This window comes from Nycticebus coucang, chromosome 13 (genome assembly GCF_027406575.1).
Source record: "Nycticebus coucang isolate mNycCou1 chromosome 13, mNycCou1.pri, whole genome shotgun sequence".
Lineage (NCBI taxonomy): Eukaryota > Metazoa > Chordata > Mammalia > Primates > Lorisidae > Nycticebus > Nycticebus coucang.
Genome location: NC_069792.1, coordinates 42,702,941 through 42,726,250, shown reverse-complemented (window position 1 = coordinate 42,726,250; position 23,310 = coordinate 42,702,941). Strand labels below are relative to the sequence as shown.

At 40.7% G+C, this 23,310-nt stretch overlaps 2 protein-coding genes across 9 annotated transcripts in view; one reads left to right on the top strand and one right to left on the bottom strand.

Moving 5' to 3' along the window:
- The window catches only part of CPNE3 (copine 3), a 54,986-nt gene extending 35,487 nt beyond the window's left edge, over positions 1–19,499 (bottom strand). The window contains exons 1-4 of one of the 4 annotated variants that reach the window (XM_053558888.1): positions 14,578–14,661; positions 14,069–14,455; positions 1,175–1,314; positions 726–905 (exon numbers count right to left, since the gene is read on the bottom strand). In XM_053558888.1, the coding sequence (XP_053414863.1) occupies positions 726–905; positions 1,175–1,306 (312 nt within the window). In that variant the 5' untranslated portion in view covers positions 1,307–1,314; positions 14,069–14,455; positions 14,578–14,661. Of the gene's footprint in view, positions 1–725; positions 906–1,174; positions 1,315–14,068; positions 14,456–14,577; positions 15,379–19,398 lie in introns of those variants that run through there. The other 3 variants (XM_053558889.1, XM_053558886.1, XM_053558887.1) reach the window with 3 other exon arrangements.
- A 110-nt stretch (positions 19,500–19,609) lies between these two features.
- The window catches only part of RMDN1 (regulator of microtubule dynamics 1), a 34,001-nt gene continuing 30,300 nt past the window's right edge, over positions 19,610–23,310 (top strand). For 2 of the 5 annotated variants that reach the window (XR_008373760.1, XM_053558380.1), the window contains exon 1: positions 19,610–19,826. Coding sequence is in view for 4 of the 5 variants with exons in the window: in XM_053558380.1 (XP_053414355.1) it covers positions 19,698–19,826 (129 nt within the window). In the remaining variant the exon portion in view is untranslated. Of the gene's footprint in view, positions 19,827–20,553; positions 21,128–23,310 lie in introns of those variants that run through there. The other 3 variants (XM_053558378.1, XM_053558377.1, XM_053558379.1) reach the window with 3 other exon arrangements.

The window sequence follows — 23,310 nt, the reverse complement described above, 5'->3', positions numbered from 1 at the left end:
GTCCCCCATCTACACAGGGGGTCATGATCTCCTTATTAATCAGATTAAGCCAGGGGCACAGTGAGCCACACGACATGCTCCTACTCTGAGCAAACTTATGACATACTGGGAAGACAGGAAATTAAACGACTGTAATAAGATTTGGCGACCAGCAATAGAGAGTGCCAAGAGAGCACTCAGCGAAGGGCTCCAAACTAGTCCAGGGGTCAGAAAAGGTTTGTGGGAGGAGGGGGTTTAAACTCATGTAGCTCAGGTTGTATCAAGAACAAGCCAAAGGGGTTGTATGAGGCATCTGTGGTCAAGAAGAACAAGTTATGCTGGTTAGGACATTAGAGGAGTTGTTAATTGTAAGTTGTAATTCTTAATTGTAATTGTAATTCTTAAGTTGTTAATTGTAAATTGTTAATCTTAAAGTCTTGGTGCCTTGAGATAACAAAATTATACTGAACTCTATACCAACTACAACAGCAGCATTATTTATTGAAAGGCCTAATGAAACATCCTTACTCAAAAGAGTTAAAAAGCTTGACCAGAAATGCATGGACCATACCCTTACAAAAAATTAGGTAAATTGTGTAACATTCAAGCTAACAGTATAAATACATGTATATGAGCTCAGTCTTTAAAATGATTACATGTTTTTCAACTTTAAAAATTAAATAAATGAACATTTATCGAAAACACCTAATTCGTTGGTTAAAATTGGCTATGTATACTATACTCACTTGTCCAAGGGTACATTCACATTCTCCTAAGAAGTCATCGTCACTCAGCTCGATAGTTTTATTGTCAATGTCATAAATCCCAAATTTCAATTTCTGAACAATTTCAAAGTAGTAATCAATAATAAACGTCTTGGAAAATTTGGGATTCAAGCAATTCTTAATCCTTTCTGTGCGTTCAACCTATACCCACCCCCAAAAACAAACAAAAAAATGTCTTCAAAGATGCACTTGGATTTTAACATCTTTATGTACTAAACACAATAAATTCAGGCACGACAAATAAAGGAAGTTTCTATATGTGTATGAAGAATTCTACAATTGATGGCAAACTTTTCCAAAAAACTGAATTAACAGAGATGGTGTTATTATTTTTAACATTTTTTAAAAAACTCTTCACATTATTAAAAGAGCAATTCAGATTACTTGTCACCCAAAGTAATTAATATTACCTCATACCACTGTTGACCACTTGTATTCAAAAATAACACACATAGAGGGTCTGACTTTGACCCTACATCGGTATCCAAAAGATTGTTACAGGAAATATTCAGCTCCACCTTTGTGACACACTGAGCGGCCATTTCTCCAGCTGTGGGAAAACCAGGAAGAAAGCAAGTGAAATGGTGCTTCCAACAAGCACACTGATTCCCAGGGGAAATAGCTGAGTTTTTAAGACAAACTGTTAGAATAGGCTCATTGAGCAGTCAATTAGCTAAAATGAGACTGTTTGTTATATGTGCCATCCCAGTCCAGTGATAATGCTAGGACAGAACTCATTTACTATGTGACAGTAAAATGCATCTTCTAAGATGGCAAATAAGGCATACCAATCTTTTTTCTACCTTACTATAAATTTTACTATTCAGAAAAAGCACAAGTATAATGTTGATTCTTCCTTCACTTAAAGGTAAAAATAGCATTATGCTATAAAACAGACTAAACGACAACCTTCATTTAATTTTTCTTTGTTTATTTAACAAGATAGTGAGATTTTTTTTTTTTTAAAGAATTTAGACTAAGACCAAATCTGGGGAATAAAAGACCCGGATATCCTCCCCTTCTCTATGCCCCAACTTGGAATATTTTGCAGCAGTGGTTCTCAATCTTGCTACTTATTGCAACTATCTGGAGGTGCTTTCAAAGTTACTGATGCCAGAGCCCCACACACAGATTTATCAATGGACTGGTTAGGGTGCAACTTGGGCATCAAATCCTTAGATGATCCTAATGTGTAGGCAAGGTTCACACCTTAGTGTGGCCCATCTTCACTCATGACTTGTTAAGAAATAACAGTTAGCCCAACTTCCATAAAACCCTTCCCTCTCCACCTCCAATCCATATATGAAAAGGAATGGGGGAAGGGTGAAGTATTTGATGGGGGCTGGCCTTAAGCAAGGATGCAGTATTGAGAGTGAGCTGCTGTCCTCCCTGAACCCAGAGGATGAAAGGGACTGCAGGTGTCACCAAGAGAAGGAATCAGGCATCTCTGGCAGGATGTCCACTTGGCCAGCTGTCTAGAGTGAAGTGGAAGTTGATGGTGACAGGACAGGCTCTGGAGGTGTGAAGGTGTCTTCCACTTTTGGCAAACATGCTTATAATGTGGAGTGTTTATGCTCGTTGCCTTCCACTTTGAAATTAAACTGAAATTCTAGGATACAGAAATAAATCCACTCATCCTCCTATTGTACCTAATTACGGCAGCATGAGTTTTGTGCTATATGAAATGCCTATTCAAGTCTGAAATAATAAGATTACTATTAGAAGAGCCCTGTGGCAATATCAGAAAACAACTTATGTCTTATGAAATCTCTTTAATTATTCTAATGATCTCTGTAAAAAATAGTAGCAATCCTCAGTGTATGTCAAAAATCAACACTAGCATTTAAGATTCCTAAATTAATGGAGAATAACGAGGTAGGTTGCATAATCTTAGTAGTAGAAGCTAGAAATTCCTTGTAAAAGTAATGCTATACACATATCCCTAGAAAGAAAAAATTATTTAATAAACAACATAACTCACAAATCCTTAAATTATTTCCCAAATCCCAACAATACCCAGAGATAATGTAGGAAAACTAAGACTACTATGCCCTTTTATGGAATCAGGGTTTTTTCTTGTGTTTTGGCTTATGTTTTTTTTTGTTTGTTTGTTTGTTTTTTGTCATTTTAACATGTACTAAAATGGTTAAGTTTTAAAATACATGTATTGACAATATGTGCAAAAGATATCAAGGGCAAGAAAAAATCAGTGAAGTACTCAGAGAATTAATAGTATAGGTGAGGCTCGGGCAGCACCTGTGGCTCAGCGAGTAGGGCGCCAGCCCCATATACCGAGTGTGGCAGGTTCAAAACCAGCCCTGGCCAAACTGCAACAAAAAAATAGCTGGGCATTGTGGCAGGTGCCTGTAGTCCCAGCTACTCGGGAGGCTGAGGAAGAGAATCAGCTAAGCCCAGAAGGTGACTGTGAGCTGTGTGATGCCAAAGCACTCTACCAAGGGTGATAAAGTGAGACTGTCTCTACAAAAAAAAAAAAAAAAAAACATAGTATAGGTGAGACTCATACTGCCTGGGCTTTGAAGGATTCATTTTGAACAGGTAAAGCAAAGAGGGAGGAAAGAGCAGGACACTAGAAGGCACAGTGAGGACACCTCACAAGGTGGCATGGAGGGAGGAGCATCTGTGTCACAGAAAGCAAAGCTGGGCTGGGCACCAGGGCTCATGCCTATAATCCCACCACTTTGGGAGGCTGAGGTGGGTGGATCACCTGAGTTCACAGGTTTAAGATTAGTTAGAATTTAGCACCAATACTAGCATGTCTTCACACCATCTAACTCAGATTAGCTATTTTTTCCTGAAGTACAGGTACATACAATATTAGAAAGCATTTGTACTAATATTATTAATAATCATTCCTTTCCCTTTGAGTTATGATTAACCTAACTCAAAGTCCTAAAAACATAAAAGGAAGCAAGAGTTAACCGATAGGAAAGGAGAAATAATTGCTTCTTGGCCTTTTGGCTAAGACCAAGCATAAGAAAGGAGAAATACCACAAACCCCAAAAGCACAGAGAAAACAGTAGAATTAATTTAAAGTTACCCTGACCTGTGGAGTCTCAGGCACACTAACATCAGGACCTCAACCTCAGTCTCTTCTTCCTTGGATTTTCCATCCCTCATTCTCCTCTTCTCTACCTCTGCCTAGTACCTCTCTTACTTCTCCCACAAAGAAACCATGAGAGTCCTTTAAGGCTCTGTTACCTCGTGGTCTCCGCCTGCATTTACTTCTCCTTTGACCCTGCCCTCGCAAGGCTTCAGGCGTCAGTCGGGGTAAATCCCTCTCCCTCTCCCACACCCACCCCTCTTCTGCTTACACTTCTTCCCCTCCCTTGTCTTATAGCCACTATATTCAGCCCTGAAACATGCCCCCTTGATTTGCCCCTTCCTGTTCACTGTTACCTATCACAGGCTCTAGAATCAAATTGCAAACTGCCAGATTTCTTATTTGGATTCCATCCTTAATATGTGACCTTGGGCAAGATCTGCAACGTATATGTTCCCTCTTTTCTTTTCCTTTTTTTTTATAAAATGAAAATAACTGCCCGTACTTCAAAGGATTGTCATGAGAACTGAACAAGTTAATACGCCTCAATAGTTCAAACACTTACCGTTATTGGTGGTAGTATTATTTTATAACTACCTACCTCCAGGGTCTGATCCTCTCATGTCTGTCCCATGTTTCATATATTTTTTTTTTTTTACAGTTTTTCTTTTTTTTTTTTTGGTCGGGGCTAGGTTTGAACCCGCCACCTTGGGCATATGGGACTGGCACCCTACTCCTTGAGCCACAGGCGCCGCCCATGTTTCATATTTTTTATTATTCCATTCCAATCAGGATGATTATCCTAATTATTCCCATCCATACCAAGCTGTTCCTCTGAACAGATTACTGTAATACAGGAACATGAGCAAATCTGGAGAAGTATAGCCCTGGGTTGAACCTTGCATCTGGTGCTAGGTGTGTGGCCACATACATGGAACCTCAACTTCCTGAGTTAGATTTCCTTACCAGTAAAAACAGAAATACCAAGCATAATGCAGTACCTTGTGGATGGACACAGAATGAGCCAGGATTGCTAAACTTCTAGAAGAACAACACATAGAGAATTACCTACCGGACACCAGAAAAGTCTTCAAATTTCCAAGGATGGGGAGAATTCAACAGAGAATGCAAATATCTATTTGTGAAGTCAGTCATACATCAAAGAGACACACTATTTCAGAAGAACATTCTCTTTCTTTCTTTTTTTTTTTTGAGAGACAAAGTCTCAAGCTGTAGCCCTGAGTAGAATGCCATGGCGTCAAAGCTCACAGCAACCTCAAATTCTTGGGCTTCAGTGATTCTCTTGTCTCAGCCTCCCAAGTAGCTGGGATCACAGGTGCCCGCCACAACGCCGGCTATTTTTCTGTTGCAATTGTCATTGTTACTTAGCTGGCCCGGGCTGGGCTTGAACCAGCCAGCCTCAGTGTAGGTGGCTGGCGCCATAACCACTGTGCTACAGGGGCCATGCGAGAACATTCTTTTTCTCCTTAAAAATACTCATCCAAAATCTACAAAAACATGCCAGGCACAGCTGATTATTTAGCAAATTGCTGATAGTTACATTACTGCACTGCTGGCGGGAAACTCATTTCCTCTATTAGCAGTATTCCCCCCTGAAAATGACTCTGACTGCAGCCTCATTTTCATTTAGAAACCCATATAGCTAAATAGCAAATGGAAGAAATTACATAAATACTCAGGTCTGGAGCCTTGTTAATAGCAACATTTACAAAGATGCTCTTCTCATTTCCTTTAAATGTAATTATCTAGTATATGACATACAATTTCCTAAAAAGGCTTACCCACAAACTATAATGAGAGAAAATAAAACAAATATTTCGTACCCATTTTGTACAGAAAAATAGGGGATTTGGCTGGGATAAGTGATCAGGCAGAGGAATGCATGAGCAACTAAAGGATGATTCTGTGTGGTGTCAGATTCCCCCAAAGGGGAGGATGATAGAGAGCAAAGAGAGAAACAGTCCCTAGGATTGGACAGTAGCTTCCCTGCTGTACAGATTACTTACTAGAGAAGCGCTTGATTCAAACTCCTCTTCTGAAATGCAAATAACCCATGGACATACTACATACAATAGAACTTCTATAAATTGCCTACCCAAGGGACTATAACAAACTGGTAGACATGTGGAGGTGCTCAACATAAGGAACTAGGCCTACTGTACTGATACTACATGTGGTGCATATCTGGCTTATGAAAATGAGGTCAATTTAAGAAAATGGTCAAAGTAGGGAGGTGGTCAACTATGGAGGTTCTACTGTATATCAACCATTCTCCCTGTCACTCTAACTTTCTGAATCAACATTATAACACAGATAATCCAAAGGAACTGAAAATTAAGGCTTCATATTTGAAATGGCACTTGACATGCCACTGGTTAAAGATGCTCTGGTTAAAGTCTTATCTGCTTCTTCTTTTCTCTTCTCCCCATCTCTCTCCAACATGGGGACACAGACCCTTCCTGTACCCACAGCCTTCCTTCAGGTCTTCCGTATCTCTCACCTGCCTACGGTAATAGTCTCCTACTGCTACCTTCTCTCCATTCACACCATACTTTTATCACTCTAAAAAAAAATCATTAATAGCTTTCGGGGCCCTACGGTAGTCCAATGAGCTAAGGCTGGAATTAGTGACTTTGCCAGTATCTGACCCTATCCGACCTGAACAGCTACCTCTGCCCATGTAAGTTTAAGGTCCACTCTAAATGATACTTCCTTCATAAAGCAATTGCTGATACCCTCCTAATGCTGTTAAGGCACTGATCTCATGTTCTTCCCACTCTCTTTACTTGTATGTGTAGCTCATCACCCCGTCTATGTACTGGGAGCTGAGGACAGCAACTATGTATTACTGCTTCCTTTTCTTCCTGAAGCTTGACATCTGGTACAGTTATTCCTAGCAGAAAGAACAATAACGTTGGAGTCAGAGGACATGGTTCAAATTTCTTTCCCGCCATTTATTTAAGCATGTTGCCTTTGCCAAGATATCTATCTGAACCTAACTTTTCTCATCTATAAAATGGGAATAAAAAAATACCTGACAATTTCAGGTCTTCAGCATGCACAGTATATTTTAGACCTTCCATGAATTGTAGCAATTATTTTATTAACTACTCAAATATTTTAATCGATTGTGTCAACATAGACGGCTTATTATTAAAAGGTAAGATACAAAGCAACTTTCTCATCCTTGTTTAAGAAGAACTTGTTGAAATTATATGAAAAGAATCCTTGGGATTTATACAAAATAAATTTGCAAAGTAATTAGTAGGTAAGTGCTAATAAGTGCTAATTTCCCTAAATTGTCTCAGAAGGGTTTGTTTACATAAGCTACAATTCCATTGCTACTGCACAGGGACAGGAACCAGGCTCTTATTTGTGACTCATAATTTGTCCTATAACAATTGAAAGGAAGAAGGCAGTGCCCACCTACCAATCCCTTTAGTAAACTTGCTTCAGCCTTCAGCTACAAAATAAGGTTGGGCCTACATTTAAAAAATTCTCAAGAGTTTCCTTCTGGTTCTAAAACCATGATTCACTAACTGCTATTCCGCGGCAAATTCTGCCTGACTATTTCTGAAAGTGAACACGGGTAACCTTGGGGCAGCTGAAACCCGCCCCGGCAATATCAGCAATAAACCCCCTGGGGAGGGTGTTTCAAACTGTATTGTTCAAAACAGTAATAAGGATCCCTTTCCAAAATAAAGAGGGGGAGGAGTAACATAGCTATAAATCCAAAAGCGGCTACATTACTGGGAAGTCCAGCTCAAACTGGCAAGAGTATACCTTAAGAGGTTACTGTGTATCCATTATTATGCTAAGACTGTGGGGACTGGAAACGGCAATAGAGGACTTTGCAGCTCATTATACTCAAATGGGAGAGATCCATTCATGTAACAATAATGTACTGAATACCTTCTACTTGTTCTAAGTGCGGTAAGGGGGAGGCAAAAGCAGAATACTTAGCTATATATATATATATAAAATATACAATATAAAACTGTGGTACAGACAGGGAACAAAGTGCTCTCTGAGCTGAAGAAGCTCTCTTGAGATTTCTACTTCTACTGAACATTAAAACTGCTACATTACTTGATGACTTGGGGTATAGGAAAGGTAAACATTTTAAAAATTTAAAACTATATTCCACAAAAAAGAAGTTACATTCATGTTGCCACTATCAGATTTTCCATTCTTAATAAAGGGTAGAGAGTAGGAGAATGGGGAGTGGAAGTAAAGGGTAAAAGAAAAGACAGTTAATAATTCCACACATCTGAATAGTTTTTGTTTTTTACAATTTTTTTTTCCAAGACAGAGTCACAAGCTGTCACCCTGGTTAGAATGCTCTGGCATCACAGCTCACAGCCACCTCAATCTCTTGGGCTTAAGCAATTCTCTTGCCTCAGCCTCCCAAGTAACTGGAACTATAGGTGCCCTCCGCAACGCCTGGCTATTTTTTGGTTTTAGTTGCCATTGTTGCTGGACAGGCCCAGGCTGGATTCGAACCCGCCAGCTCTGGTATATGTCGCTGGCACCCTAGCCACTTGAGTTACAGGCGCCAAGCCATGTTTTTTGTTTTTTTTTTTTACAGTTTTTTAAGTGCTTCCAAGTAATGTATTATTTTCTGAATCTGACAAAAACTCTTGTGAGTTTTATAAAGCATTCCAGTATCTCAATTGATTACCTCAGAATATGTTGACCATTTTCTGCACATTGTTACTTGTCTAAACAATGCATAGTGCCTATTAGGATGAAAAAAATGACTTTCTTCAAAAAGATTAAATTATTCATCTAAGATCACAAAGCTAGTAAATGGCAGTACCACAACAGGTACCCAGATCCCAAAATGCCTTGAGAGAAGAGCACTAAAGCCTCTTTACTTAGCTTTCAACTAAAACTAACATTAATCAAGAAAATAAATAAGCTTCATAAATGTATACAATTATGATCTGTCAATTAAAAACAATATAAAAGTGGCTTGGCGCCTGTAGCTCCGTGGGTAGGGTACCAACCACATACATGGAGCTGACAGGTTCAAACCTGGCCCAGGCCTGCCAAACGACAATGACAACTGCAACAAAAAAATAGCTGGGTGTGGGCAGCACCTGTGTCTCAAAGGAGTAGGGCACCAGCCCCATATACCAGAGGTGGCAGGTTCAAACCCAGCCCCAGCCAAAAACTTCAAAAAAAAAAAAATAGCTGGGTGTTGTGGTGGGTGCCTGTAGTCTCAGCTACTTGGGAGGCTGAGGCAAGAGGATCCCGTAAGCCCAAGAATTTGAGGTTGCTTGTGAGCTGTGATGCCAGAGCACTCTACTCAGGGAGACATAGTGAGACTCTGTCTTAAAAAAAAAAAAAAAAAAAAAGTATATATATATATATATATATATATGTAGCTACTTAATATAACAGCAATATTCTCTAATTAATTTCCTTATGGCTTATTTGCTACAATATCAAATGTAATATTTGTCCTGACACATATTAATAAAGAAATAGGATTTTTTTATTGTAAGGTTAATATTTAGGCTACAATTACCAATATCTTTCTTTTTTTTTTTTTTTTTGTAGAGACAGAGTCTCACTGTACCCTCCTCGGGTAGAGTGCCGTGGCGTCACACGGCTCACAGCAACCTCTTAACTCCTGGGCTTACAGGATTCTCTTGCCTCAGCCTCCAGAGCAGCTGGGACTACAGGCGCCCGCCACAACGCCCGGCTATTTTTTGGTTGCAGTTTGGCCAGGGCTGGGTTTGAACCCGCCACCCTCGGCATATGGGGCTGGCGCCCTACTCACTGAGCCACAGGCGCCGCCCACCAATATCTTTCTTAAATGTAAACCCGAAAAACAGGGGCTTGCCATGGAGTGGAATAACTGAAATGGTCCATTCTATGTTTAAATCATAGCTGTTTCTCTTCAAGGTAGCCCAATAAATTATAAATTACCTAAGTCTAAGAAAGTCATTTCTCCTTGCTAAGGTGTCTCCATACCCACAGGTCTACCACGCAGATTCTGCTGGACCATCATAGAGCAGCATTTATTCTCAGAAATACACTGCACTAAATACCCAGACTCTGAGAGTAAAAAACGTAACATTAATGGAATTTAAAATGTTATTTCTAAAATAGGGGATTTGAGTATAACCTGAAATACACGATAAATAAGAAAGTAATGCTCAGATTTTTTTTTTTTTTTTTTTACTAGAAATTGGGATAGGAAATTATGTCAAGCACAAAAATACATAAAACAGGGAAAAGGGCATGTTTTCTTTTAATATGGAAAAGGGATAAGAAGGAAGGGTCTCTAGATCAGGAATCAAAAAACTGTACTCTGGCTCTACATCAGTCTTACTATAATTACTATAATAGTGGGCACACTGACGATTACTGTAACTTCTCTAGGCCCCAATTTTTTTGACTATTAGAGTTGAGTCAATCTCTTTAAGTACTCCCAAGTTCTCTTTTAGTTAATGTTCTGAATCTAATTTAGTTATAGTGAATATAAAACTTGTTTAGGAAGTGGCACTAAAGGACTTCAAGAAATGAATGGAACACATCATAATATTTATAACAACTGAAAAGAGAAATGGAAGAAAAAGGATAAAGTTGGTTTGGTGCCCATAGCACAGTGGTTATGGCACCAACCACATACACCAAGGGTGGTGGGTTCGAACCTGGCCCAGGCCAGCTAAACAACAATGACAACTGCAACAAAAAATAGCTGGCGTTGTGGTGGGCGCCTGTAGTCCCAACTACTTGGAAGGCTGAGGAAAGAGAATCGCTTAAGCCAGAGAGTTTGAGCTTGCTGTGAGCTGTGATGCTACAGCACCCTACTGAGGGCGACATAGTGAGACTGCCTCAAAAAAAAAGAAAGAAAGAAAAAGGATAAAGTTTTCCCAACTCAGTCTCCATCTCTTACTATGGAAAAAGCTGTCTCTGAAAAAATTATATACCTGGATACTTTCTTGCTAGTTATCTTTGCTTGAAATTTTTATTAAGTTCTCAGATGACCTGAACAAACAACAAGCAAAGCACAGGGCCCAGACTAACAGGTAGACGCAGCATAATAAGGAAATTAGTTTTATTAGGATCCATGGAATCTTTTATTATTAAGCTCTCAGCATATAACATGCCAGCAAAAGGAATCAGCTTTTGGCCACTCCTAAAATAAAATGTTTCTATATTCTTGAACTGTCCTCAACAAAATCTAAATAGTGACAGGAATGCTGATACTTGGGCATGCAGAATTAGAGAAAGCAGGAGTTAATACCAAAGTTCATAGTCACTCTAAAAATAAAATGTATTTCTTTGTTCTTATTACTACAAAGTAAGCAATCAACTAAGTTTCTTTCTTTAATTTCTCTAGAAAATCCTGAAGATATATTGTTCCATTCCATGATTTATGGCAGGTTACGGAGTTTACTCAACATGTGTTTCAAGTTATACTGCTTTTCTAATCCCTTATTTTAGAAATATCATTGACTACATTCTCAAACCTATCAAATGAACAGTCCCTCATAGGTTCATGTAGTAAGATATTAGTAAAAGTTAGAAGCAGTGACAATACCTCAGTATTGCCTCACTTTATGAAATATGCACTTTGGCAAAGTTGGCTATACAGTATAAAGTGAATCATCTTTTACTCTGGATAAAAATCTAAGCTGCCTTCCATAGCTGAAAATCCCAACTGCTCAACTGAAAAGTTTTCAAATTATTAGGACTCAGTAAAGCTGCTGTTATTATATTAAGGCACATCAACCTGTGGAGATTAAAGTCTCTTGGGGTTCTCGTTCCCCTCAGAGTTCTTTAAGAACTTTCCATCTTTTGGAATTTTCCAGATTTCGAACTTCTCACCTGCCCTAGTATCCACTATGTCCCAGCTCTGACTACAAGCTTTCCAAAACCTGCCTGCATTCCTCCTCTTCTTAAAGGGACATGTATAATGTTTAATTGGGCAAGACAGGCATTTCACATTTTGTCCTGATGTGCTCCTTTCTAGTTCATGTGAACAACGATATAAAATTTAGTTTCAAACCTTTAGTTCAAACCTGCAATAAACACAATCACTGGGTTTTTAAGGTTTAAAAGTTTGTATATTGTGCAAAGACTATATGTAGAGATGTTTATACATTTCCTGATTTCAAGACTATTCCGCTCATGGTTGCCTACCACATACATTTTGGCTGTTTTTTACTTGCTGGTAAACCCCTTTCTTTCTATTTCCCAATCATGAGTAGATTTATGATATTATTCATTCATTCAATGCTCATTCAAAAAATATAGTATTTATATTGCCTACTGTGTGTCAGAAGCTATTCTAAGGTGCTGGGGGCCAAGAATGAACAAAACAAACATCTCTGCCCTCAAGAAATCAGATACACCATAGGGAGGCACACAATAATAAAGAAAAATAAGTAAAATATTTAGTATGTTACGTGGTAGTAAGTTCTAAAGAGTAAAATAAAGCGAAAAGGGGAATAAGTACTGAAGGTGGGGTACAATTTTAGATATTTTATAAACATTTTTACAACACCATCAAGAAATATTTATTTTAATTTTTCACTTTTTTAAAAAATTCTGACCCCTAAAGAGATAAAACGTGGACAGACAAGTTCCTCTTTTCAGTTGCATATATCTATTTTGACATGTATCCACTATTACTGTAAAGGCTAACGGCATGGTAAACTAAAAGCTCAGAAAATTGAAGTACCCTGATGACTGCATATTGCGACCACACTGTTGCTTTGCTAATTTTCACAGGAACTCTACATAATACACCCAATTGGTAACAGGACATTTCAACATGATTTACTCAAATTAATATGTAGTATTTTCTTCTATTTTTCATGGGGAAACTGAGAGCAAGGACAACTATGTAGAAAGCTATTCCAAGAATTGATAATAGCTGGGGCACAGTATAAACTGGGTATCTGAACCAGTGCTCTAAGGGAAATATTCCAGGCAGTAGTGATAGTATTGTAAAGATTCCATAAAAATAAAGTGTTCTAAAATGTGCAACAGTTAAGTCTCCTTAAATTTATGTAGAAATGAAGAGCATTGTCTATAAGGTATTCACAGTTATAGGCAAAATTAGGAGAGGTATTTGGTCATTACACAAACCTTAAGGGCAAAGAATTCTTTTGTTCAACATCTACTGAAGTCCAGGGAGCCTCTGCATGGTCCAATTCCAGAGTGTGAAATTTTTCAGCCCAATGTCAGATGCATTTTTCCAATTTGTAAGCTAAACAAATCGCCTATTGACACACGCTCCCAAAAGCAAAAAGAGTCCCTGGGTACTACAGTTGAATGCCAAGACATCCATTGGTGTCACAACGATTGCCATTATACATGGCACCCGTTTTCAGTTCCCTTTTCTTTTTCTGTCCTTTGCAATTTCCCTCTACCTATGATAGATCTGTACAAGTTTTTTTGGCTCTAGCTGGAAGCACTCAAGAGCTGGAATTTACTGACCCTAATTAATGACAGCAGAATGAATGTAGTCAAACATAGTTTATCACTAAACATGTGATGTATTTTACAGTTATGGTCTTATTTAATCCTCATACAAACTGTGACATAAGAGATATTTTATCTCCATTTTATAAATAATACAGGAACAAGGCCCTAAAAGGTTAAGTACCCTGCCCAAGGTCACATAGCTAGCAAATCTCAAAGCACAGATTTGAAACCTAAGCATCCATCTTATCCCAAATAATAATGTTCTTTTACATTGAGCCACAAGGCCTGTGCTCTAAAATCATACAGACCTGAGTTCCATCCCTACCACAACCACTTACCACTTGTGTGATTTGGTGAATTATTCAACCCAAAATTCCTGGAGTATGAAACTGAATAACAGCACCACTTAAGGATATGGCTGTTAGCATAAGCTAGCATATGTAAAAACTGCCTAGCAGAATTATTGTGGGACACTGTAATCAATGATTGCTATATTCAATTCCGCTTTTCCTTCCATTTGATTATCTGTTGTAGAGGCAGCCAGGAAAAGATAACACGAAGGACAAGCACAAATTGTAGATGATCATTAAGCACATTAATGGTCGATTTGCTCAGTTCCCGAGAGGTTCCGGCAATGCAAAAGAACGCAACACCACTTCCTCCACACCCCTGGTGTAGTGCACCCAAAACAGTGGACAGAAGAATTTCAAAGCTGGAGCAGGAACTCCAACTGCTGGGATACGTCTTCTCACAACCCCCTTGCTTTACTCACCCCACCCGGTAGCTTCTCTTCCGCAGCTGTAAAGCGTGCCCCGTTCATCTGGGCATTCGCTTCACCAAAAGAGCGGTGTCCCCGGGTGGGCACTGTAGCGATTTCAGGGCCGGGCACTCTTCCCTGGGCCACAGGTACGACCCTTCCCCCTCAGGGGAAGTAGGCGTATCCCGGTTACCACCAATCCAGGTGCGCGAGCGCCAGGTCCAGGCGGCTCCTCGCCGCCCAGAGCTGAGCCCCAAGCCCGGGCTTCTCCAGAAGGCATCGGCCAGACCCCGGATCACGTAGTGGCCCGGAAGCCTCACGCACGCCCTGAGGATCCCCAGACCCGCGAAGCTCAGAGTGCACTTCCAGAGCCCGGGCCCAGTGGGCCTCGCCGCGCGGAGCCTGCGGGCCCAGATTCTGCAAGTCAGGACTTTCCTCTTACTCCGGGGGGTGGGGGGGGGGCGGTGGTACCTTGCGGGGGTGGGGAGGTCCCAACCCAGAAACAGGGGGAGACCCACACTCACATGCTTGTCTTTGGGGTGGCAGTCGAGGATAGTGCAGGACAGACCAGCGGAGTCCACAGCGCAGCCCCAGCGCCTGAGATTCACAAGAACCCCAGGCAGGAGAGGCAGAGGGGCGGGGCGGGGGCTCCGGGGGCGGCTCCAAGGCGCGCCCCGCCCACTCCCAGCCAGGGCGAGGCTCCGCCCCGCCGGTCATAGCCTTGTATCCCTTGATGGCTGCTGGTAGGCAGATACTTCTCGGCTGCCTTGGAGGTTGCTAGCTAACCGAAAACTCAAAATTGACTTTAGTTATACAAAAAGTTGTTTGGTGCACCAAAATCAATTTATGAAGAATACAAAATTTAAAATATTTGAGAAACTTTAGGCCATACCCGAACGGAGAGAAACTCTCAACATGAAAATAGTGAACTACGGTCTGGTCCTTAACCATATGCTGCGTGTTTAAGGTGCATGCTAACATTTTACATTCTTCATTTCATTAATCCTCACAATAGTCTGTGACATATTTGGTGCCCCATTTGTCCCTATTTCACAAATGAAAAATACGGTGTTATAACAAGACTTAGAAGCTAAGCAATTGGCCTACTAGCCTAAAGTCACAGATTGCACTAAATAACCTCAAAGCACACCGCTTGCCAGCCTACTACAGTATGTTGTCCAGTAAAAACAAACCACTATGGAAAATATTGCTACATTTGACCGCTTAATAATTTAGAATTTCTGTCCAAGGAAATGGGGACAAAATCAACAGGCAAAGACACTGGAAAAAAATGTTTGTCACAAACCTGACAAAAGGTTAGCATCTTAAATTCATTTAAATCTGTAAGGGGAAAAAACATGCAATTGGTGGCGCCCATAGCCCAGTAGGTAGGGCGCCAACCATATACACGGAGGCTGGTGGGTTGGAACACTGCCCGATAACAATGGCAACTGCAACAAAACATAGCCAGGGGTGTGGCGGGGGCCTGTAGTCTCCGCTACTTGGGAGGCCGGCAAGAGAATCGCTAAGCCCAAGAGTTTAAGGTTTCTGTGATGCCATGGCACTCTACCGAGTGCCACATAGTGAGACACTGTCTCAGGAAAAAAAAATCAATCACAGACCCGCACGAAAGAAAATCTCAAACTTGAGAAGGGGGAAAAGCGGAAGGAGCTTTCAGTAGCTTTCCATCCAATGGGTACAATGAATGGATTTATATATGGCATACTCCCTGGGTATAGGATACAGCTACAATTCTAATTTTTACCTGTCATCTGTAAATTAAATAACCTAATGGCTTATACCCTTATATTAATCTGAAATTAAAAATAATGAAAAAGGAAAGAAATCCCATTTCTCTAATAATAGGGAAAAATCCCATCAGAAGCTTTGTGATGTGACATGGAGAGAATATGCCACTTAAGTGTTTCTGCCTAAATGCATGACCTGAATTGTGTCTCAAGAATCCTAAGGAAACGGTGGTGCCTGTGGCTCAGTGAGTAGGGCGCCGGCCCCATATGCCGAGGGTGGTGGGTTCAAACCCAGCCCCGGTCAAACTGCAACCAAAAAATAGCTGGGCGTTGTGTGCAGGCGCCTCCCAGCTGGTTGGGAGGCTGAGGCAAGAGAATCGCGTAAGCCCAAGAGTTAGAGGTTGCTGTGAGCCGTGTGACGTCATGGCACTCTATCGAGGGCCATAAAGTGAGACTCTGTCTCTACAAAAAAAAAAGAATCCTAAGGAAACTATCAGCCAAACCCAAATTGATGGACACACTATAAACTATTTATTCTTAACCATGGAAATCTGCGTAGGAGTGCCAAATAAAATATAGGATGCCCAGCCAAATTTGAATTTCAGAGAAATAACAAATAATTTTAAGTACAAGTTCGCCCCATGGAATATATCATTATTATTCATTGATTTCTGAAGTTCAAATTTTACCAGATGTCCTCTATTTGTATCTATTAAATCTGATAACTCTACTCCCAGGGATGTTTGGCTATGTTGGCGATACTTTGGTTTTCACAACTGGGTGAAGGTGCTCCTGGAATTTAACACATAGAAGTTAGAAACACTGCTAAACATCCTGAAAATCTCACAACAAAGAATTATCCAACCTAAATTTCAAGAGCACCAACTCTGAGAAACCTTGCTATAAATCAATGCAGCTATACATAAAAAATATTGACATCTTGTAAGACAAAGGGTAAGGAAATATTACAGATTTAAAGAAACACGACAAATGCAACATATTATCAGGATTTGATCTTGGTAAAGGTAAAAATATTTGGTATAAAGATGACATTGGAAAATCAACAAAATTTGTATATCAAAAAATAGTACTGAAACTGCTCTTACAAATTAGTAACAGGGTGCAAGTTGAGAACTGTGGTAAGGGCCTACCTAATATAAGGCACAGGCCTATCTAAAAATAATGATAGCAATTAGCCACTAATCCCCTGTCTGATACTCAAGAGTCACATAGTTAGTGGTCATAAAGATTCTTAGCTTTCTCTGCAGGTGATAACATATTTGAAACCTAAGGGTAGTTTCTGAGGTATCTTTCATGTCCTGCATACACATGGATTGCCTGATCCACCTAGACTGGCAGCCCATACTAAGGAACTGATTCGTCTGGTCTTGTAACCCCGTGACCCAAGAACTTTGAGGCTACCTTTCAGTGGATTGGCTGACCAACCCAGGCCAGAGGCCCATATGGAAGGACTAATAGTTCTGCCCTAAACTCAGTCACTTAGCAGAATCCTGATTGCCTAATCCTGGGCTCACCAACACTGTCTTGAAAAACCTTGTCTCCCAAATTTGGGGGAAGGCAAGTTTGAGAAATTCCTCATCTCCACTGTTAGTGTTATGCAGAATAAACTCTCCTGTAAACCCTAATGTCTCTGAGTATGGCTTCCTCTTACACAGTGGCAAATGAACCTCTTTGGCCGTCAACAGATTCTATCAATTTCAATTTCCTGAGTCTGATAATTATACTAAGACTAAATAAGAGAATGTTTTTGTGGCTCAGCACCTGTAGCTCAGTTGTTAGGGCACTGGCCACATACACTGAAGCAGGTGAGTTTAAACCCTGCCTGGGCCTGCTAAACAACAGTGACAACTGCAACAAAAAATAGCCTGGCATTGTGATGGGCACCTGTAGTCCCAGCTACTTGGGAGGCTGAGGCAGGAGAATTACTTAAGACCAAGAGTTTGAGGCTGCTGGGAGCTGTGACATCACAGCACTCTACTGAGCGCAATATAGTGAGACTCTTCTCAAAAAAAAAAAGTTTTTGTCTCTAAGAGTGAAAAGTCATGGTATCTGTACACTACTCTCAAAAGTTTCAACAACAGGAAATAATAATAGGAATAAAATATACATATTATATGTAATATATAAGAAAGATGAAGCAAATGTGAGAAAACATTTAACAATGGCTAAATCTAGTTGAAGAGTATGCGGGAATTCCTGTAACTTCTTCAGGAATAAAATTTTGTTCAAAATGAAAAATTTAAAAATCCATTCTAGCAGAAATATCAGAAAGTCAATTTTAATATTATCATAGTATCCAGTGGTATAAATATAGAATATTATTTAGCAATATTGAGGTAGTCAACAGTAGAAATATGTAAAATAAGATAAAGGTGGTTCTAAGGGAAAAGACTAAAGTTCAGAAGAAGTTAGGAAGCCTTTCCATAGATTTTTAAATCCTGAAGAAATATGGATGATTTCATGGTAAGAGGTGGAAGCAGCAATCATATAGTAGAAAGAATACTGGGTTCAGAGTCATGGATTCCATTGTTCTAGCAATACCTATTAGTGGTGTGTCCTTGCTTAAGTTAATAAATCTCTTTGAGTTACAGTTCCCTCATTTGTTAACCTGGATACCAGCAAGATAGTTGGGAAAATCAAATGAAATAAAAGTGCAGTAATAAAAGTACTATAGATATGAACCTATTTTTTTAAAGCTATAACTACCCTCCCTTATTGCCCATAGGAATTTTCGTATAATCCACATAATAGGTACTCTATTTGCAGCCTGTTTTCACCCACAACTGAGTTTTCACCCAGTTCTCGAGTAGGATTCAAAACCTCTTCATTCTCTCCTTTCTTCGCTCCATTCCAGTGAAAAATATCACATTTATTCAAGATTTTTAGGGGTGAGCAAGTTAGGTTGGTTTTTTGTTTGAGATGTACTCTCACTTATTTCTAGCTTAGAGCGCTGTCGAGTCAGCCTAGCTCACAGCAACCTAAAACTCCTGAGCTCAAGCGGTTCTCCTGCCTCAGCCCCTACAACACACGAGCTGAAACTACAGACAACCGCCACAACTCCCTAGCTAATTTTTTCTACTTTTAGTAGAGACAGGGTCTCACTTTGTCGCCCTCGGTAGAGTGCCGTGACCTCCAGCTCTTCAGGCGATTCTCTTGCCTCCACCTCCTGAGAAGCTGGACTACAGGCGCCTGGTCTCCAACTCCCAAGCTCAAGGCATCTATTCGCCTCAGCCTCCCAGAATGCTAGAATTACAGGCATGAGCCACCGCGCACAGCCTAGTATTTTTTTTTTTTAAACCACACACCCCCTGGCATACAAAGGCATCAATGTCCTGTAAAGAGGCCTCTTCCCCCAAAGTCCAGTTTGCCCTTTGCATTATTTTTTCCCCTTCTCCGGTTTTTTTTTTCTTTTTTGCCTTTTCCTTCTTTGCGTGGGGGCAGTTTGATTCTTTCACGCACTTATTTCCAAAAAGGTATGCTCTAGTGCCAAGATTTACCCGACTTTGAAGACAGAAGAAAATTATAAATAACAGTTTCTTTTTCTTGCATACATATATGCTTGAGTCTACTTCTGACCTTTCAATTCTGCTCTGAAAATCTACTCTTGTACCAAAACCAAGAAAGTGCCCCGGACAGAGGAGCCGAAACAGGTCCGCGGCTCTATCCGCCGGAGCGTTAAGCGATCCCTCCGGGTCCCAGTCCACCGGACACACACGCGGAAGGTCGGCCAGGTCCCACCCAATCCGGGTATTTTTCGCTCACTAACCCGTGGACCGGAAGCCGTGGGGCAGAAGAGGGTTGGCCCGGAAGCTGGCGGAAGCGGTTGTCGGAAGGACTGGGGACCGCACAGCCTCCCAGCCCGTCGGTTGTAGGTCATGGCGCTGGCCATTCGACTGTGGCGCCTCCTTCCTTTGAGACGCGGAGCCAGCCCGGGGTTTCGGCTCCCCCCGGGGACTTCCGGCAGCCGCGGACAAGGCGGCCTCGGGCGATTCCACGGCTCTGAGGTACTGTGGCCGCGCTGGCTCCCGCTTCCTCCCTTGTGGAATGGGGTGGGTTCAGGCGCTCCCTTCTTCAGCCTTGCCAACCTCGCGCCACCTAGAGGAAGGAGAGTGAGGTGGTGCTGAAGCCTCTCCGTGACTGTGAAGGGTCCTTTTCCTTCGCTAGCCCCCTCTCCGAAGGCTGGTGTTGGTCGGAAGAAGTGGGGTATACCTTCCCCGGGAAGCTGTAGACCATGACCGCTGTGAAAACTTCTGTGGTGTGCTCTTGAAAATTCCTACGAGGCAGAAGCAGAGATTTCGTACCATTTAGATTTTTAAGAAAAATAATTATTTCCTAGTTTCTTGTTTTATCTGCATAACGTTAAGGAAAGCAGTGGGGATTGTCTTTTGTCATTTCAATTACCTGTTCTTGGGCTTCGGGTGTTTAATCTTGAAAAGGGGATTGAGGGGTGGGGATGGGCATTGGTACATAGGATGTATTTCACTTGAACTAGGCGTTTAATTATTTTAAACTCAAAAATACATTTTTCACTGCCTGCCTAAAATTGTCCTGAACTATTGTGAGGCAAGGGGGATAGAAGGATACTAAGAGTTTATAACTAAATAAGATGTTAGGTGATACAGGCAGAGGGATGGGAGGAGTACTAAGTATGAAACTAGTTAGCCTTATGTTTCCAAGTTAGAACGCTGATGAGTATAATGTCCCATTTTAGTGGGGTGATAATAGTTTGAAAAGTAGTAATAGGATTTATAGAAGGCTTACTGTGTTATGCAACTGTCTGAAAGCATTAAGCAGTACTTCATCTAATCTTTACATCTTCTTGATTTATTAAAAACTGTTACTTAAATTATTTTCGGTAGAAGCAGAAATGTGATTAAATAATTGTGTCTAAGTCGTTCATGTAAAATGGTGTATTTGATGGCGGGTAGTAGACCCCATGAGCTTGAAATAGCCACTAAGCTAAAGAAAACTGAAAATTGGGAAAGCAAGATAGAGAAAAAAAAAGTCCAGATCAAAAGGTTCTAGAAAGATTCATAAGTAATAAAGCTCCACTGTAAGTCACAGGAGATGATGAAAATCCTTCCTTCCAGGTTTATTGACTTTTCCGGGAGTTGGAACTATACTATCAATGTTTGAGTTCTTCATGCCTTAACGTGGCCTTTATTTTTATTTACCTTTTTTCTAGAACTTGCACTCAGGATGATGTTGATTTGAGTTAGAGATATTTATTCCTCAGGAGTTTCCAGAGATTTGGGCCTACTTCTGAATGGCTGAGGAGAAATTTTGGCCTTCTACTTTTCAGTTTGTAAGCTTTATTATAAAACACCCACCTCTGACCAGTTATTAAATTTGTATCGTGTGCTTACCGTGAGTCAGGCAGTATTCTAAGATCTGGGGGGATAGTAATGAACATGAGAAACAGAAACCCTATGAAAGTTGTCAAAAAGTCAGACTGGAGTCATTTGTGTTTAACAAAGGAAAAAAAAAAAAACCTCACAGGTGGGGTGTTGTGGCTTATGCCTATAATTCCATTACTTTTAGAAGTTGAAAAAGGAGGATCCCGGGGCGGCACCTGTGGCTCAGTCGGTAAGGCGCCGGCCCCATATACTGAGGGTGGCGGGTTCAAACCCAACCCTGGCTGAACTGCAACCAAAAAATAGCCGGGCGTTGTGGCGGGCGCCTGTAGTCCCAGCTACTCGGGGAGGCTGAGGCAGAAGAATCGCTTGGGCCCAGGAGTTGAAGGTTGCTGTGAGCTGTATGATGCCATGGCACTCTACCAAGGGCCATAAAGTGAGACTCTGTCTCTAAAAAAAAAGAAAAGAAACAGGAGGATCCCTTGAGGCCAGGAGTTAAAGACCAGCGTAATGAGACCTGGTCTCTACACAAAATATAAACTTAGCTGTGACTGTGGTGGTACATACATGTAGTCCCAGCTATTTGGGAGGCTGAGTGAGGCAGTATTGTTTTTAGAACAGGAGTTTGAGGGTGTGGTCAGCTATGATGATGCCACTGCACTTTAGCCTGGACAATGGACTGAGACCCTGTTTCAAAAAAAAAAAAAAAAGAAAAAGAAAAAAACAATAAGTAAAAAATAAAAAAAATGAGCCAGGATAGTGGCACATGCCTGAAGTCCTAGTTACTTAGTAGGTGGAAACAGGAGGATCACTTGAGCCAGGAGTTCAAGGTTACAGTGAGGTATGATTGTTCCATTGTACTCCAGCCTAGGCGACAGTGACATCCTGTCTTTTATTTTGGGGGGGAGGGGGTCAGAATCTCACTTCATAGCCCTTGGTAGAATGCTGTGGCATCATAGTTCACAGCAGCCCCAAACTCTTGGTTCAAGTGATTCTCTTGCCTCAGCCTCCCAAGTAGCTGGGACTATATGCGTCTGCCACAATGCCTGGCTATTTTTAGAGATGGGAGTCTCTCTCTTGCTCAGGCTGGTCTCAAACCTATGAACTAAGCAGGGATCCTCAAACTACGGGCCACATGAGGCGGTGTGATTATATTTGTTCCATTTTGTTTTTTTACTTCAAAATAAGATATATGCAGTGTGCATAGGAATTTGTTCATAGTTTTTTTTTAAACTATAGTCCGGCCCTCCAATGGTGTGAGGGACAGTGAACTGGCCCTGTTTAAAAAGTTTGAGGACCCCTGAACTAAGGCAATCCACCTGCCTTGGCCTCCCAGAGTGCTAGGATTAAAGGCATGAGCTATGGTGCCCGACCATGGCATCCTGTCTTTAAAAAAATAATAAAAAAACGCTTAAATACAAAGGTTGAAGGCTATAAAGGGAAAGTTCTCATACACAAATATTGATAATAAGAACTATTACAGAAGACTGCCTAAAGGCCATTGCAACTTTACATAAAAAACTGCAAGAGCATCTGCTTCGTCAACCTTGGACTGGCATCACCTTGGTTATTCTTGTAGTCAAAAATAATTATCTAAGTATAATTATGTCAATCTCCTGACTTTTTCTTTAAAAACTTTTGTCTTAGCCAGGCGCAGTGGCTCATGCCTGTAATCCTAGTACTATGGAAGGCCGAGTGAACTCATAAGTTTGAGACCAGCCTGAGCAAGAGTAAGACTCCATCTCTACTAAAAATGAAAAACTGAGGCAAGAGAATAGCTTGAGCCCTAGAGTTTGAGGTTGCTGTATGATGCCATGGCACTCTACCAAGGACAACAAAGTGAAACTGTCTCCAAAAAAAAAAAAAACTCTTCTTTTACCTCCCTGAATATGGATATAGTTTATTATGGCACATATATTCCTATTGCAATGTCCATTATTGAATGTTTTCTTTAAGTGTGTTTAGTTAATGTTAACTGTATCAGTAAAGCTGTTTTTAAAAAATTTAAACCCATTTATGATAATTTTTAAAGGGAAGAAGTAAACAGCTGGCAAATGCTGTTGATTGGTTAAGTAAGATTAAAATTCAGAATTGATCATAAGAAATAGCACCATCCTAGGTTATATTAACTTGA